Genomic DNA, 19076 nt, shown 5'->3' with positions numbered 1-19076 from the left:
ATTATTTTGTTATTATTGCGAGAGGCAACAATAATATGTTACCGAGTGCATTATAACTGAGCAATGCATATATTATAAATATATATAAAAACATATACGAATAAAATATATATTATTTCCCAATGAATGAAGTAATAAAGCTAAATAGTGTCAGACGACTTTTTTTTCTGCTGATGGCCAAAATCTAACAGAACCTGCACAATTTGACTCTCCTCTGCGGCAAGTCTATGTGTGTGTGCGTGTTAAGTGTGTGTATTCTTGCACTAAAGACTAATTAAGTTTTCATGGCCATGAGTCCTGGGCGCTGCTTTGGTCAGCCTCTGTTAAGTTCGTTGTCAGCTTGTTCGTTGAATGAATGAATGGTCAACTTGATTAATTTGAGGCAGCTAGACAAGCATTAATAATCCGGTTAAAGTGTGGGTAGCACTCACACAGACACACATACACACGAATGTAAACACACTTAAGAAGAGCTTGTGGCTGGAGCAGTAACAACAACAATAACAACAACAACAACAACAACAACATCATCATCAGCAGCAACAGCAACAGCACCAACAAAAAATTGCCGCAGTAAACACAAACTAAGTATAAAAGTCAAAACAAAGCCACAAAGTGTTGGTAACACACACTCGCACACACACACACACACACACACACAGAGAGAAAGAGCTAAAGGGAGAGTTTGCGTCCCCCATTTGTTGTTTATCGCTTCGGCAGCACCATGAAGTATGCAACATTTTGTTTAACTTAAATGCTTTAGCTAGCGCCAAAATAAGCGGAGTGAGGGTAGCGGGTGGCAGGCAATGAAAATGCAATTGGGTTTTAGTCTATCTGAAGCACCATTTGCATGGTCTTCGCAAAATATGCGAGCCATAAACGAGGGCAAAAGGCAGTCGCCCCCAAAACAAACTAACCGCTTAGTTTCGCCGGCAAAGCAACCCTTAGACTGTGCCTGCCTCTAAAGCCTCGCGATGTGTGAGGTCAGGTTCATAAGTAAGTCAATAAGTCAGTTGGTTAATGACAACAACAACAACAACAACAACAACAACAACAACAACAACAACTACAGCAGCAGCAGCAGCGATACGAAGAAGAAGAACAACATTAGCAGACAACATACTGAGTTACAGCAACAGCACGCTTATAACTGGGGAAATTCTCTCGCATTCGTTTCGTTTGTCAGCGTTGCGTCTTTTGCTCTCTCTCTTGGCAACATTTTTAGCCATCAACAAGACCAGCGTGAATTGTTGGGCTTAAACATAATGTGCTTGACTAAGGCTTGATTTATTAATGACTACGTAGATCTTGTGTGTCAGATAAGCTGTCAGATTGAGAAAATTTCGTTATAATAATCAGAGAAGAAGTATGTGGAATTGCAGTCTACATTTATTTGGTATGTGACAGATAAATAGATACAGTTGATGGTATTTGGACATGCAATTACTAAATTAAGAATTTGTCCTTAAATTTAAGCCGGCGATTTATCTCCCATTTTTGGAAGATTCTACTGAAGAGATTAGCTTCCCTTATAGTTCAGGAGTATGGCATACCTCACTTTATTATTCCATTCATTTATTTTAATTTATATTTTAACTATAAGGAACATGTCATGCCTACCTTTATTATTTTAATTATTTTTATTTTAAACGATAATAAAATTAATTTATTTTTTTTTTATGGAAATAGATGATTTATTTGGATATAAAATTCAAAATGAAAAATATGGCCTTAAATTAAAGCCGCGCGATTTATGCCCATTTATTTTTTTTAAATTTTTATTAATATATTTTATTTATATTCTGTTTTAGGCTAAATTTCAATTTTATTTGCAATTTTTATCATTGGTCTCAAATTAAAACCGTGTAATTTATCTCCACTTTTTGGAAGTGTCTGTTGAAGCGATTAATTAAACTTATTGTTAAGGGGTATGTAATACTTTATTTTAATGAGTTTCAAAAGAGAACATAGCAAAACGGCAGATTGTTCGTTAAGAGTCTGAAACAAATTAAATGTATTAAAATTAAGAGCAAAAGAGTTTTTTCAGCCGGTTTCTTCACTCTATATTAGAAGGCACTTACTTAATATAAATTAACTTCAGTAAAAAATGCAGTTTCCTTGCTTTTATAGTTTAGGCTGTGCGTCAATCATCAATCAGCCAATCAGTCAGAGAGCTTTCTGTAGCTAAGCATTTCTTTTGTATCAGAGAGCAGTCTACTTTTGCGTGTCATAGATACTTGGCTTGATCGTTGATTGAAGGTCAAGTACCTTTCGATGGCGAATCTTTCGGCATTGACGTTTGTCAACAAATAATTTGAAAATGTCCCAAGCTCCCGCACTGGGCGGACATTTCTCTCTCTGCTGAATCTGTTGCTGGGCGGCCGCTGGGAAATTATTGCAAAGGGCGTCGAAAAGACGAAATCATCCTTTGTAATTTGTTTGCATTATGCAAAGTGCGGCTAAGTGAATTATCCTTAGCCATGGCGCTGGCGTTGCCCTGGTATGCTCGGCAGATGCATTTCCTTTCTTTGCTGGAGTCCTTTTTGACGCCCTGCAATGCCTTTTTGCTTCTCTTTGGCCGCGTGCTTGCCTTTGTCTTTGCCTTTTCAATGAGCAATGCGCCGCAGTCAATTTGATGAATTTTTCACAAATTCCATCTTAACGTCAAATTGGCCAACGGGATAGGTTCTCGTTTATTTTTTAAATATTTTTTTGTTCTATTTTCTTCTTTTTTAGCTTGTGCCTTCTTTGTGTGCCAGCGAAAAGCGCACTCGTTACCGCGAGCGCAGCAGCCGCCAACCACCCACCACCAGGAGGAGGCACCCTGCCTTCTGTCCCCTGCCCCATGCCCCCCGCTCAGATTCATCGTGAAACCGCTTGAGCGTCAAGTGATTGATGCATTGCGCTTGTAAATTTGATGGCGCGTTGGTTTGTGGATGAAGCAGGTCGTCGGTTTTTGGGAAAGAACCGGGCGCAAGCGGGCAAGTCATGGTCCAGAACCGTGTTTGGGCACGGGCCTGGCTACTGGTGCTTCTGGTCCAGCAACGGCAACGGCAACGGCAGCGGTAACGGCAGCGGCCACGGCTCCATTCGCTGCATTTGCCAACTCAAACAGTTGCTGCGGCCTGGCGGGGCATGCAAAGTGCGCGAAATTGACTTTGCTTTTGCGGGCGCTGACAGTGGCATTGCCGGCTGCTGGTTGCGTCCTGGTCGGGCGCTGGCTGGGATGGTTGGATGGCTGGGTTGGGCTGGGCTGGTTGGATTGTTGGTCGGGTGCTTGGCAGCTGCGCGAATGATGAATGGAAAATGCGAAAATTGTTAAGGCAAAGGCACAGCAGGGCACTGCGATTGGATGAGTGAGTGGGCGTTGGGCGGGAGCTGTGCAAAAGAAATTGTGAAATCTTAGTTGAAATTATTATAAATTAATGGCTATCCTTGTGACCCAGTTACCCGAATGTTTCGGAATAAGCAGCCACTGAAGTTGGCGGTGGTGCAGCCACATCTGCGGCCTGGCGGTGCAGGGCGAGGTCGGGCCAGGCATCGTTCATTGAGAATAAAGGAAGCTGCAGCTTCAGCTGCCACACACACGGCGCACAGCACATCCTTTAAGCAGCCTGTCGGCTGTCTCAGTGTGTGTGTGTGTGTGTGCGTGTTTGTGTGTGTGTGTGAGTGTGTGAGTGTGTGAGTGTGTATGTGTGCGTGGTAGAGCTGTCGTCCGGGTTTGACAGTTGCATTTTTAATGCTGGCCATAATTAAGTTTGTGCAGCAGCAGCAAATGCAGCCCTACCAGCTGAGGGACAAAATATCATTAGCTGTCGCGCGACGCTCTTGTCCCAGCAGTGCGCACCGTACAGTGAAGCCAGTGTATTACAATACTTATGAGCACATAATGCCAGCCATTATTTCAGCCCCATCAGTGTTGACCAGAGTACTTCAAGTACTCATCAATGAAACCTTTAAGCAAATCCATTCATTCAATATTCATGAATAGACATGTGAATGCTACAACAGTTCTTTGTCTGCCGGTCATTGTGGGCTTAGTGGGTTCGTTTCAAATAGCCTACGGATGAGCGGAAATCAATTTGGAACCAATGCGGAATAAAGGCACGGGCTTCGAGTTTGGTGGGCTTCATCATATTTGTTTAGGAAAAGAAAGACCGCATATTGGGGCTTAAGAATTTTCAGGAAAAATGAGACTGAAAATCAATGCGCTCGGCTCTAAGCCCCTATTACACGGGCTACAACTTGTGGTCGAAATTGCGGCACGTGCTGAATTTTATTTAATTTTATTGTTGAAGCAGATGAAGAACGTTTTCAGATGTATTTTGTTTTTTTATAAATATTGACTTAATGTAGAAGAGCTGCTTTTGCAAATTGGAAGCATTTGGCAAGAATTATCTTATAAATTGTTTTCTCCCCCAACGAGCACTCAAATAAGACTTTGTTTTCAACTCAACCGATGAATGCCCGGAAGTCTAATAATTTACTTACCTTGATTGCAGAACAACTTATCCCAAGTCTGCATTAGGCCATATTTTGTAATGAGAAAATCAAAAAAAAAAGACGTTGGATCTTAAAGATTTACTTTATTTTTTTGCCATTTGAAAAGTATTGTGCTCATGACAAACTTATCATATATTTGATTTACCTTATTATATATATTAACTTTAAATAGTTAATAAGAATTATTTTGAATTTTTACTTAAGAATAGCTGCGACTTGGGGCATAGCTGATTATGCAGATTAGGCTGTTGCCTTTTAATTGTTGGATTATAATTCATTCATTAATTTGGCTGAGATTCATTTTGTCGCCCATTCCTAAATATAAATAAATACATGTAAGCATAATTAATTAATTTTTTTAAAGTAATAATTGTTGTGAATGTTGAGAAAAATTTGGCAAGCCAAAGTTCAAACCCAAGTCCTAATCAAAAGGCTGCACATGATTTAGATATAAGTATATTTGTCTGATACATGGTAAAAAAAAAATCTACAATATGGGTAGGATGTAACTAAAATTTAGATGCGTTAATTTCTGATGACAATCAACAACGTTGGGGCACGTCAATGTACCAGATGCTGTAGGTTGATAGATTTTTTATATTTATACATTTTGCTATGCATGTGCCACAGTTTCATGCAATATGCAAATGTTGCTGCTGCTGCTGCTGCAGTTACCCTGTCATCTGTTAACAATAAAGGCACCCACGAGCTGCTAGTGCAGCCGATGGCCTAAAGCCGGCAGCGTAGCCGGCAACAAGCTAAAAAAAGACGAGAAGACGCGCGCGTGGCACATGTCAAAAGCGAGGGGGAAAATTGTTAAGCAAATAGCAAACAGACGCAGACGCAGCGTGAAAATAAATTGAACAGCCCAGCGAAGCGTCACTGACCTACGCGCACACGTGAGCAACAGTAGCAACAACAGCAGCAACAACAACAACAGCAACAACAGCAGCAACAACAACAACAGCAGCGGCAGCAGTAGCAACAACAGAAATAGCCAAAGCAAAAAGCTGCCCCCGCAGCGTTAATTTCAAATTTCCCAGTCGGCAACATTTTGTCAGTCGGCTGGCGATGTTGCTGCAACAAGCGATGGCACGAAGTGGCGCTGCCCGTTCGTGCCCCAATTGCTGCTGCCTCGTGTGGATGCTGCGCGTTCGGCTGCGGCCGGCAACGTCGGGGCCGTCTCAAATCTTCAGCGGCAGCTGCAGCTTCAGTCTTTGCGCGATTTTCAGCTACTGCGGTACAGCCTCAGTCGGCAGCGCGTTGCAGGCCGTTTCATGTGTTGAAAGTACGAAAGTATCTGCTTGCCACAGCAACTGAGCGCCACATTTTGCGTAATATTTTGCAGCGCGTGTGCGGCATTAAGCGACTACTCAAAAATCATTGCCACAATACATAGTTTTATTCTCATTCGTTTGTTTTTTTTTTATTCCCATCTCATTTATTTTTTTTTTGATTTTTTTTTTGGAGACCGAGCGTATTTTGTGTGTGCTTTTTAGCGACGCGTGTGGTAAAATTCGAAGCGCGCTTTTTGGCGCACTTTGAGCCTCGCCAGTGTGAACTCAAAACGTAAACAGCTTTCGAGTGCCAGCATAAACAAAATACAACAACAAGTAACGCACACACACACACAGACTTTGGTGTGTGACATTTGGGTGTGAGTGTGTGTGAGTATTGGAGAGAACGTGCTGCGCTGGTAAGTCTTGGCTTGGCTAACAAAGCCACAACTCTTGATGACCTCAAAACCGCTGAAATTATATCAATTAAGATTTAGTGGCCCAAACGGAGGCGATATTGCATATATAATATATAATGCGCTATAATCATCTTAGCTGAACATGCAACTGTTTGGCTGCATTCCTCACTTGACATTAGTCGGCAATTACTTGACATTTTGCCACGACATAATGTCCCATTAAAGTTTATAAAGTTGTTTATGTTTAATGAGCTCAGTTCTCTGTAGATGGTTTGTCCAAATGAGCCAGACATATTGCTAATATAATAATAAAAAAAAATTACAATAATGCTACAATTCTAAACAAAATTATAATTTTAATAACTATTAATTTAATTTAAAAAAAAGATACGCCAGTAAATATATTAATAATAATATTATTAAAGGCCATTCTACAAGGCCTTTAAGCTTAACATATCATGTGCATATATATGTTTTTATGTATGTATATATATATTTATGTGTATATATATGCAAGTACCTATTTATGCTCAACCTTATGAACCTTATTCAGCTTTTTCTTTTCGCATGCGTTTTGTTCATTTGCGTTCATTGATTTAATTAACATTGAACCTTCACTTGTGTTAAATACACAGAAAATTTGTTTGCATTAAAATAATTTGTTGTTGCTGTTGTATTTTTTTTTTTTTTGTATTTATTTATTTATGTAAAGCAATCAATGCCATTAAACAGTTTTGTTTTATTAATTTAGTTTTCAATCAATTTTAAATTAAATTAAGTGATATGCAAAGTGCAAAAAAAGTGCAGTAGTTCTTTAATATTATAAACGGTGAGTATAGAAAAAATGTGCAGTTAATAAATAACATACTCGATATGGGATAAAAGACATATTGAGTAGGTTAGTTTATTTGTTGTTATAAAAAGAAAAAATGGGATCCTCGAAAGAAGTAAAAAACATGCTGTATTTGCTAGTTCCTCCTTTCCTTCAATATATCGTTTGCTTGTTCTTAAGACTATTCAACGGTTGGAGTGTAAAACAGATATGTGCGAAAGCTTTTGCTTTGCACAATGCCAAATCAGAGTTCAGAGCTCGCTCGTTATTTCTCGTATCAACATTCATGTAAACTAGCTAGGGGCAGGTTGCTGGGGGCACTGCATTGATTATGTTTGCAACACTCAAGCAACAGTCCCTACGAGTTGGCCTTCAAAAACGTTACCAGAAGTGGGAATGCGGCTATGTAGCGCCGAGCTAAATAAATAAGCACTTGGGCTAAAAAGCTGGCGCAAAAAAATGACTACAAATGGACATACAAATAGAAATGCTGAAAGTGCAACAGCAACTGCAGCAGCAGCAGCAGCAGAAGCAGCACATCAAAAGCCAGCGGAAATGGACAGTAAATAAATGTTTACAATTTTTCTGTTGCGCCTGCTTTAGTTGGGTATCTTTTTCTCTCGTTTTTTGTTTGCCTTTGGCACATAAATATTGCGGAAATTGTGTAGCCGCTGGTAAAATAATGGCCAAGGCACTGCAGCTGCGGGTGGGCCCATGGCGAACGTGGCCAAATCAGAACTTAGAGTGGAGCACATGAAATGAGTATATGAATAATGTGCCAAACACTCACAATGTTTGCAGCTGCTGCCACTGGTGTTCCTCAGATAAGCTTAATTCTTTACAAGCGCGGGTACGCGGGAAAGCCCAGGCAAAGTTTACTTTTGTGATACTTAAATTTTACACATCGTCTTTATCATCCATTTCCCGGCCGTGGGCAAATTTGAATATGCTGATCGGGCATACACCCCATATTCACTTATCGCAGTGGATTTTCTGTAATCGGTGAATTTACATAGATATTTGAAAATGAGTTTGACTTCGCCTGAGGGATGGACTTTCGAAAAAAGGTATAATGGTAAACGTTTTCATTACAAATGAAAAGCCGATCGTCTGCTCTAAGACTAAACGTTTGAAACATATCATTACTGAATCCTCCGAGCTTTTAAAAAATCAATTAGCTATTCATCTTTAAACCATGACCTTTAAGATAAGAGTCAAGCCGATCGAAAGAAAAATTTAACTTTTGCCCATGCAAATTGACCTCCAATTGCCAATAGGCTCTTGGGGATGAAATTTCCGAAATGTGTAAAACAAGTGTATTCTCAAAAAATCTTTGATATGAAATTCCACTTTTCGGTCTGGTGGTGGAGTTCCGAAAAGTGTGGTATTTCCCCAGAAACCCTTAAAAATAAATGCTCATGCAATCTTTGGTCTCTTTGGTAAAGCAAGTAAATTTCCAAAAGACTTTTGGAAGTAAATTTGCGCCCGATCGAAAGTTAAGCAAACACGCATCATTAATTATTTCTGCTTTATTTATTAAATATATTTTGTATTTGTGCGACCTCCTCTTTTCATCAGCCAACAAAATATCTATAATTACATATATATTTAAAGTAAAAGTAAAAATTGCACTCGACTGCAGCAGCAGCAGGAGATTTCGAGACACAAGTAGTGCAATTACTGCATAAGGTACTCGTAACGAGGCACTCTCCCTGCCCCTGCCTCTGCCCCTGTTCCTGATGCTGCGGCAGCTTCAGCTGCAGCTGTTGATGCTGCCAGCTGGCAACCGGCAGTAGGCTGGTCCCGTTTTCCCTCCACCATTTGCCCCTTAAGCTGGGGGTCACTTCGCTGCCGTGTGCTTTGCCCAAGCGCTGGACTAATTTAAGGCAATTATTTGTGCCACCCGCCGCTCAGTGGGGCGAACAAGGAAGAGGAGGAAGAATATAGGCGTGATATCTCTATATTCTTATACACGAAACTGAATAGTGGGGCATATTCAATTGGTTCCTTAACTATCAAAATTGAATTGCATGTGCCAAAAAATAGTCGCTGAGTACGAGCTTATATTGTTTTGATATAATAGAAAATTGTGTGCAATCATTCATTGCAGATTATAATTTATGTTATTATTATATTGGGACGTGCTCTGCATTTTCTTTTTGTATTTTGTAGATTGGGTGTTGCAATTGGTTTCTGAGATAGTATGCATTTTTAGATATACTTATTCTCAATAGAAGTCAAGTTTGTTGAAATATTTCAGTTCAAATAAGAATAATTATTAGAAGTCTTGAAATTAAAGTTGAATATGATACAAGTAGGCTGCATGGTATTTCAAATATGTTTTTATAAACACGGTGTTGGGGCTCGAAGCAAGCCAGTGCAAGCCAGTTCATGTGTGAAAATATAAATATATACTTTCTGGAATAAAATATAGTTTCTGGAGAGCATTTTTATATCTTGATAAACCCATAAACTAATTTTCTTCATAAGCGGAAAGTAGTTCCATGTGCCACGAGAAGGCGGAGCAGATTGTGTTTAAAAGCCGACATCTTCATCATCATTTCTTCATCTTAGCCACGACGATGGACAGCCCCAAGAAGGACAACGCCAAGAAAGAACACGCCAAGAAAGGTTACACCAAGAAAGAATACGCCAAGAAGGACAATATGACGGTGATCAAGTCGAAGCCTAAAAAGGTTGTGGAGCATAGCTATTGCCTCAGCAGGTTCATAGATGAAGAGAAGCCAATGAAGTTTAGGCTGCCGAAAAAGAAGCCAATGGCCGATAAAGTGCTTAAGCAGATTATGCATAAGCTTAATCCCGACATTCTCTTCGTACTTGGTGAAAAGGCATATGGTTGCCATGGAGTAGTGCTGCGGTACTACTCCGAGGTGTATGGCTACTGCCTGCCCACGGGCATGATTATAGGTCTGCCGACTGACAAGATAACTAGCCTGGCCTTCGTCTTGGCCTACGAGTGGATGTTGCAGACGGAGCTGCAGTGCCCACGCGGCAAGCTGCTCGACTTGCTTCAGGCAGCGCATTATTTTTACATACCGGGGCTTGTGAAGAACTTGTTCAGGTGCTTGTGCGATAAGGATTGCTTCGGTGAGTCGGATGCGATTGCGACCTACTTTGAGGCAAAGAGCAAGAACAAGTGGGGCATCGCCAAGCTGATGCTGACCTGTGTCCGCAAATACTTTCTTTTGCTGGTTTGCACCGATGAGTATCGTGAAATGGACATAAGTTGCGTGTGTAAGCTGCTGTCATCCGACAGTCTGGCCGTTCAGTCGGAGGTGGAGGTGCTATTTGCGGCCTTGTATTGGATATTCTCCGACTATGATGGGCGCAAACAGCACCTGCCCGTAGTCCTTCAAGCCGTGCGTTACATCCTGATACCGCCCAAGTTTCTGATCAACCTTTCCGCCCATCTGCACGAGATGGTGCCGAGGGTGGCGGATGATCTTTTGCCACGGTTGCATATAGCCATGCTGTTGCAGCAGGAGATGCACATGGGAACCCTCGGTGAAAGCGAGATAAGGACGCGTGATCGCTATTGGATTATCGACCCGGGATGCCAATACCAAAACTCCGATGGTCAGCTTCGAAAAGAGGAAATATTTAGTCCCATCGACTTTATAACTTATCTAGATAAACTTGACAGTGCCACAAACTTTTTGGGTCGCATTCAGGTGAGAGTTCCTCAACAGAGAGATGAAAAGTCCGATTGAAAATAAAAATATACAAAGGATATATATATTTTCCTAGATGCTACAACTGTTGCATTATTGAATCAATTAGAAGTATGTGGCCTTGGACAATGATCTGAGTCGATTTGGCCATGTCCATCCGTCCGTCCGCCAGTCCACCCGTCTATCTGTTTGTCCGTGTTCACGAACGTGGAGACTACAAAATCTAGAGAAATATGAAGTATATATGTTCCTCCATACCATACACTAAACAATTCTATCGTTTTTATTCGATATCTCGGTAGAGACTTGGTTTTTTTTTAGCGTAACTCAAAAACTATATAAGCTAGATAACGAAAATTGGGTATTGACTTCCTCGCTTGGTGTACTTTTTGTATGCCTCACCCCATTCCACTCTAAAAACCAAAAGAAAAACAAATTGAAGCTAGATTTAGTTTTTTTTTAATATGCACACAGTTGAATGTCATATATATTAGCCTAAAATTGCAGTAAGATCGGACAACAAACATAAAAATAATTCAACATTAAATTGTCAATTTTGTAGGGCCGTCGGAAGAAGCAGCATGTTCGAGCTTGGGCATAAGCATATAAGCTTAATACGGAATGCATATTGGGCAACATTTCATGATTTGAAAATATATTATATTAACAGGGGTACAGGGAATTTTATGGTCGACTTTGGCATTCTTACTTGTTTTTGCAATGAAGTTTGCATATCTAAGTGGATAAATAGCTGAAATCAAAATATTGATTTTATTTTGATTTCACAAGTTAATGCATTAAACAAAAGTTGTTGTTGCTCTGCTTCCCTCTAGCTCTCTCTCTCTCGCTCTCTCTCTCTCTCTCTCTCTCTCTCTCTCTCTCTCTCTCTCTCTCTCTCTCTACCTCTCACGCTTCTATCTTGAAGGGTAATCGCTTGCTTGGCTTGGCAAGGACTTATAAGCATTCGACGGACGTATCTGCACCTCTTACTACCCTACCCACTCATCACCTACCACTCGCATTTCAGCATATTTACTCATATTAATTTAAGCTCGCGCACGCAAGTGTGTGTGTGTGTGTGCGGGAGTGCAGAGTTTTCGTCTAAGGCTCAGCTTTCATTCAGTCATTTGCAGAGTCCGTTGCCATTTAGTGCACTTATTCATTAAAATACAAAAAGCAAAATAGGCGCAGGATATGCAGAGCGGAGGTGGAGGACTGGGTAAAAGATGGTGGGTACCACGGCGAAATAAGAGTGAAAATGAATGAAATAAAAAATGTAAACATACACAAGTGCAATGCAAATTAAAGCAGACAGCAAAGTGGCTGCTCCTGAACCGTTGTGCAGGACAAGTGGCACGTTCTGGGCGGGAAGTGGGCGGGGCGTGGGAGAACGAAAAGCTGGCAGCGGGCAAATGTGGCCAACGCCGACTGATGCTCTGGCGAAAGTTAGATGGAAACAATGCGAAATGCAGAAGAGGTTGTTCGGTAGAGGATTGGGTGCTCTATGGCGTGGTTGAGGTACGGTAGCAAGTCCTTGCCAACGCGAAGAGGCAATTCATTAGCTTTAATTTAGGTAAATGTCCTTGGTCCTTGTGGTGCTGCCTCTTGTGGCGAACGTTGCAAATGCAACTAAAATGTTGCGGTTACCTCCATTTTCATTTGCTTACCACATTTGTGTATATGTGTGCGCCTGTGTGTGTGTGTGTGTGTGAGTGTGTGTGAGTGGGTGTGCTTTATGAATGTGCTCGTTATGTTTTCTCTGGTAGCTCACTTAATATTTAAAGCTATCAAAAGTCGCCCAAGTGGCACATTTGCCGCACCTCTTGATGCCTAAATTGCCCAATTAACAAATTTAATGGCATTTTAAAGGATTTTCGTTTCGCTGCAATTCGCATTGAATCGATTGTTGCAAGATTCCTCACAAGCTTCAAGAAATTGAATGCATTTCAAGAAAAAATTCTTTCTCGAATAACTTGTGATTTTATCGCCTGATCTTGAAAAAATTTAAAGAATATTTGGATTATCGACCCGGGATGCCAATACCAAAAAAAAAAAAGAAAAATATACAAGGCATACATATTTTTTAAATGCTGCAAAACATGCATTTAAGGGTGTCTAATATTGGGATATACCAGTTATTAAATATTGAGTACGAGGAATATGTCTAAGATTTTTTTAAGTGCCTTACAAGAAAATGTGCTTTCTTGAATACCTTTTGAATTTATTCCCTGATTGATTTACGACTTTGTGTATTGTAGAGATATTGTAGCTCTTGCATTGTATTTTTTTTTATGCATATGTTTATTGTAGTGAATCCAAAATGGCATACGTTTTGATACTTCGTCAAGCCTGGTTGGGTCCTCAGGCTTTATTCCTTGCATTTTTTGGTTTAAGCTGATCGCAAATAAATATAGTTTACGTAGATGCCTTCTTGGCTTAAGAGGCCAGTCAAAAGAGATATTATATATATCCATTAAGCTGCATAAAAACTGTTCGTACCATGCCTATTCGATAAAGAGCTCAAACTGATTTTAATTATACGCACTTCGCACTTGGGTTGCGCTCGACAAATGTCCTACTTAATCTCACCTGATGATTGCTCGGATCTCAGTTGATGCCCAGCCATTGACCATATTCAATTTGCAATAGCCCTACAGTTTGATTAGAATCTCACTCGTGAGCTGCAGCTGAATTTCAAAAGTGTAAGTCAGAGAGGGCTGCTGCCTGTAATAACTAATCAGAAACGCTCAATTACCTTGACAACTTCATGAGGCACCAAAATCCGCTTAAACATCAATTGCAGTTTACATTTCCAGTGTTCGGTGGCTGTAAGCCAGCATTAGCAGATGGGCTGCTGGGCCTTGTGCAGTGCGTGCAATGCAACAAAAAGTACGGAATATCTGCGTGACATGCTGGCAACAACAAGCAGCGTCCAGCGTGCAGCGTGCAACGTGCAACGTGCAACAGCATCGGCAACAGCATCGGCAACGGCAACAACATCGCCTCAGCTGTCCAATTTGCGTGGCATGTCCCAGCTGCATTCCCAGCAAGCGTGACATTGGCATTCCTTGTCATCAGCTGGGGGCAATGGGCGTGCCCCAAAGCCAACCCACCGCACCCATTCTAGTCGTCTGCCCAGCAGGAATAAATCATGCGATGCATTCGCCTATGCAAAGCTGCGTCGTTCGCCTAATTAGATAATGTCAGCAGCACGCAGCGCGTCATTTCCTGAGCTGGCACTGGTCGGTCTGGGTTCTGGCTGCAGGCTTCTTTGTGCCCAATGCAACACACACACACATGCTCATGCATAGGCATATGTGTGTGTTTGTGTTTGTGTATAGTCTTGACCCCAATTAAATTTAAATCATTTGAGTGCATCCAAAGTAAAATTAATTGCTTTTGCTAGTCTGCTCTGCCCGCTGCCCCTTTAACCCTTGCAGGCATGTCCCCCTCACAAAGAAGCAGCCTCTGCCATTGTCTCGAGTAGCCCATTCATATGCTCTGCTTTGTTGTTCTTGTTGTTGCTCAATTTGTCAGAGCAATTTCCAATTGCTGTGCGCTTGTTTAAATCTTGCAAACGTTAAGTGCCACAACTGGAACTTGTTGTTGTGGTTAAAAAGTTGATGTTTGCTCTTGTTTTAATTCAATTTGTCAGGCCGCAAATAAATAGATACTTAAATGCCTCAACGTCTGCATCCGCTCAGCACCACATTTAATTCTTTTTCATTTTCTTTTTTCGTCTGTCCATTTGCGACGAATCAGTCTGCATATTAATGCGTCTCCGGACGCACATTAATGCATTGGATAATGAATAGCACGCACACGCACACACACACACACACATACATACCCATACCCATACATACACATATCGCTGTACGTGCTTGGTCATGACATGCAATCATTTTAACCCCAATGACCCCAAAAAGTCAGAGGCTGCCTTAGAAAGTTTCAATGCCATTAGGCACACACACACACACACACGTACACGCACACAAACGTATATGCACCCCGGCCCTGCTCACCCTTTATTGTTGTACATTTGTTATGCCACGCCCAGTCTACTGTGCGCCTCTGCCCCACCCCACTTCATCGGAAGTACAAGAATTTACACATTTTATTCTGAAATCAAAATTTTACTGCAGCTTAACTTTAACTTTGCCACGCGGCATGCAACCAGCTACAGTTAGCTCCACAGGTACTGCCACATCAGCCAGAAGCACTTAGTCTAATTTGCGGCTGATCCAGTTAATAGTTGCCATGGCCCATTGGCTGTTATGCTCACAAGCTAATGGGTATCTAATAAGTGCATTTTCGAGTACTCGCTGCTGCAAATTGACACTTGTTGCACTGGCAACTTGCAACAGGCAGCTGGCAGCTGGCAGCTTGCAACTGGCAGCTGGCAGCTGACATTGACAGCTCACTGAACACACTGAAATTGGCTTGGAGAAAGTTCACCGCAAGTGTTAACTACTTAAATCAAATGATTTTCCAGACGACCTGTCCGGGCATATAGCCTATCTGCTGGCTGGCATAGCTCAGGCCAACAAATTAGCCGAATAATTAATTATGAGAATTCCTTTGCGAATAAAGCGCCTTGGGGCATGCAGCTCAATGTCTTTAATAAATTTATTGTGTATAGCAATTAGTATGTTGTGCCATGTGTGTGTGTGCGTGTGTGTGTGTGTGTGTGTGTGAGGACAGAGACCCAAAAGTTTACAATGCCTGAGATATATGCAGAAGGCCCAACTCATGTGTTGCGCCTAAAACAGGGCAAACATTTGTTGCCTGATTACTTTTAAATTATTTTGTGGCATAATTTCTGTGGCTCTGCGCCAGGCACAATAACTACAACAGCAACAACACACTGCCAGCCCAAAGAGCCCGCCAGCTGAATCTGTAGTTGAGCCTGAGCCTGAGCCTGATGCTGAGGCTGGCATGCATAATAATAAATAAAAGACGCGCGACGAGTGGTGGGCTGTGGGCGGTGGGCGGCGGGCGAGCCCCAAAAAGGACCAGAATGACAGAGCTGCTGGAGGGGCATAGAAAAAGCTTTGCGGGCTTTTGTTGTTGAAAATGGCAACACACACACGCACTTGTGTGTGCGTGTGTTTGTGTGTGTGTGCGTAGGGGTAAACAGGATACTGGCAGGACACGCTGTGGCTGCTTTACCAAAGAGACCAGGCATCTGCTTTATGGATAAGGATGCTCTTTGAGGCGCCTCGCATTATGATATGCTTAAACAGCACAAAACTGTTTAATTATTTATGGATGCTTCCCTTTTGCCAAAGGGACTCGGATGGGCAACAAGAACCCATTTTGTAGGCAATCAGCGAAGCATGTGTGTGTGTGCTTGATAAAAAATCTTGGCACGATGCAAACTTCTCTCTGTCCTTGGGTTAACTTCGTAAATCACTTAACCACTGTGCACAGTGGATCCAGAGATCGGTGAAAACTGTTCAGGTCTCATGCCAGCTTATCAGCGACAGATCTTCTTCTTGCATGAGGCTTAGTGCCTGTCAATCTATCATCATCAAAATGATTATTTTAAACAAGCCTCTAAAGCCTTTCAGGCTTATGAAATGCCCAGCATGAAATGCATCTCATGCAACCTTTGCCAAAAGATGAAAAACCTCTGGGTTCGCTCGGTCCTCTTGTTCGCAAAACTATTTAACTACATGATGTAGTATGTGCGTGTGGGCTGTGCGCAAATTAATGAGCTCTTTTGTGTGGCTAGGTATAATATCATAAAACAAAACACAAACCCGAGCCATGGCTAGCAACCTGAAAAACCAAAAAAGTATGCGAAACATAGTTTTTAATTTGCACAGTAAGCAAAGGGACAGAACCACACACGCACACGCACACAGACTTACACACACACGCACACATACATGTATTCACACCACATTGAGAGTTGTACACAAAAAAGGACACAAACATACGTCATATAGCATATCAAATGCGTTTATCAGTTCCTCCACGTCCTTCTTCAGCCTTTTTGTCCTTTTTCTGGAAATTAACAGCCACTTCAGCCCACTTTTGCAGTACAGCACTTATTTGTCTACTGTGTGAATTTCAGCATTAAATATTTTTTAAATATATAATTTTAAACTCTTTTAGTTAATTTTAGTGTCAACACGTATATAGTATGTGTTTTTATGAATTCCAATTTGTAGGCTTTCTTTTTAAACACTTTTTATTTACACGTTTATCTGAAGCATGCAATATGCCTAATAACAATACTTATATACTTATAAAATGAGTAAAAACAGTTGTTTCTTCCCAGACGCTCGATTAGAATAATGTGCCAATAAATTGACAATTTTGACAAAATTTTAATGTTCGTTAACTTGAAAGTCGTAAAGTTTCAAGTGTATCAAAAGCCGTGTTATGCCGGGTGCTCAAACAGATTTTAGCGTGTTTATGCAAAGCTTTGTAAAATATTAAATATCCATAAGATATAATAAATGCTGTGCCTGGATTTTCGACAACCAAGCCGATTTTCATTCAGATTGTGGGATTATTTTTGAGATTAAATCCGCATTTAATATTTATAAACTTTCAGAACCACAATTTGATATTATACAACATTGCTGCAAATATTGCCCTGTGGGTTGGGTGTTTTTTCTTTTTATTTTCGTATTAATTTCCCATTGTATGCACTGACTTGTTAATCCAACTTAATTTATACTCGCTCTATAAGTACTTTGTTATTAAATTAATACTATTGCCCTTACACACTCGTATTATGCTACTAATATTTTCTGATTGCACTTCGGTAAACTGCAATTACGGACGCAATCTGGCTTTGCAAAGCGACTCACACAATTAAATAAATACAATATTATCGACCTTACACATGAGTTGCCCGCTGAAATGTTCATAATCGCACGGGTGATATCTATTTTATTGGGTAAATGCGAGTGTAAATAGAAAACAACGCTCTGCTCAACTCAGATATACCCTAGAGGACGTCTTCTTAAGTTTATAACTTGATTTTGTTTTTGATACTCTTGACTCTTATTAATATACTATTAAATAGAAGATAATTGGTAATAATAAAAATAAAATTTTACACTATGAATATAATGAATGATGATGCCTTATAGATGGATAAATGGATTTTGTAAAATCCTTTAAATTAAAACCATATTAATTTATTAAAAAATAAATTTATTGTTGATGTTTGCCGCTCCTCTGACATTTTGTCAAAATATTTTGTCGGAAATTAGGTTAAATTCTAAGGTAAATTTTATTGACTCAAAGAAAATATAAATATTTGTACTCCCTCCGTTTGCCTTTCATTTGGCAGTTGCAATTTTAAATGCAGAACTCCAAATATTTGTACACTCAGATACAGACACACACGCACACCTACGACAATTTTATTGGATCCTGGGGGGCATGACGTAAATGTTGCCAGTTGTAAATAATTAGAAGATAACGGTTTAAATGCAAACAATGCTACAATACGAGTTACAAAAAAAAATAAATAAATAAATAACATGTCTATTATGTGCTATCAAACTGCAGCCAATGCCAAAAACAATTAGATGTGGGTGGTCCCACTGTGGCCAACGGGGAGTGGCAAGCGTTGCGGTGGAGCAGGCCCAGCGGAGGGTTCGGCTCATATGACTGTTTTGTCATAGTTGCTAATCAACGTGGTGTAAGCAGCTTCAATTGCCCCAAAAAGTATGCAATATGTTTGTGCGTTTGCGTGCCTAGTGTGTGTGTGTGCCAGACTGCGGTTGTGTGTGTGTGTGTGTTTGCTGCAGCGATTTGTGGTTAAATTATGTTTGAAACATTGTAATTATTAAATGCGCAAATGCGACAAGCAAAATTGTTTAACTAAAATTAGGCAGAGTTCGGCGAAACACCACCAAACCAATTTAAGCTTGGGCAAAAGCTATATATTTAAAATGTATATAGATATAAATATAAGTATATATATATATATATATATATATACATACATATATATGAATGTGTATATGCAGAATATGTGATTGTGCTGGAAAATAATATATTCATTCCATATGCAGCAAATATTTGAAACACACGATAAAGCCACATAATTGACAGGCGATTTATGCGACATTTGTAAATGCAACAACAACAACAACAACAACAGCAACAACAACAGCAATAACAACAACAACAGCAGCAATTTGTTGCCCATTTGTTCAAACCCATTGTTTCCATGGACCTAACTCTCAAATTAGTGCTGTCCATCATATTAGCTCGCAATTAATTATTTATTTAAGTCACATTGCCTGCATTTGCATTTGGCTCTTTTGGTATCAAAGCAAATCTCGGGCTCAATTTGAAGAAACATTCGAACATCAAAGTG

General features: G+C 40.4%; 1 protein-coding gene across 1 annotated transcript; it reads left to right on the top strand.

Moving 5' to 3' along the window:
• Positions 1-9414: 9414 nt before the first annotated feature.
• On the top strand, positions 9415-11364 carry LOC115764343 (kelch-like protein 17). The gene is made up of 2 exons (XM_030707298.1): positions 9415-10723; positions 11286-11364. The coding sequence occupies exons 1-2, from the start codon at positions 9536-9538 to the stop codon at positions 11322-11324; spliced, it is 1227 nt and encodes a 408-aa protein (XP_030563158.1). The 5' UTR covers positions 9415-9535; the 3' UTR covers positions 11325-11364.
• The last annotated feature ends 7712 nt before the right edge of the window (positions 11365-19076 follow it).

Source organism: Drosophila novamexicana, unplaced genomic scaffold (assembly GCF_003285875.2).
Source record: "Drosophila novamexicana strain 15010-1031.04,08,12 unplaced genomic scaffold, DnovRS2.1 tig00000820-arrow-pilon, whole genome shotgun sequence".
NCBI classification, from domain to species: Eukaryota; Metazoa; Arthropoda; class Insecta; order Diptera; family Drosophilidae; genus Drosophila; species Drosophila novamexicana.
Note: the sequence above shows the minus strand (reverse complement) of the source record. Positions and strands in the feature narration are given on the sequence as shown.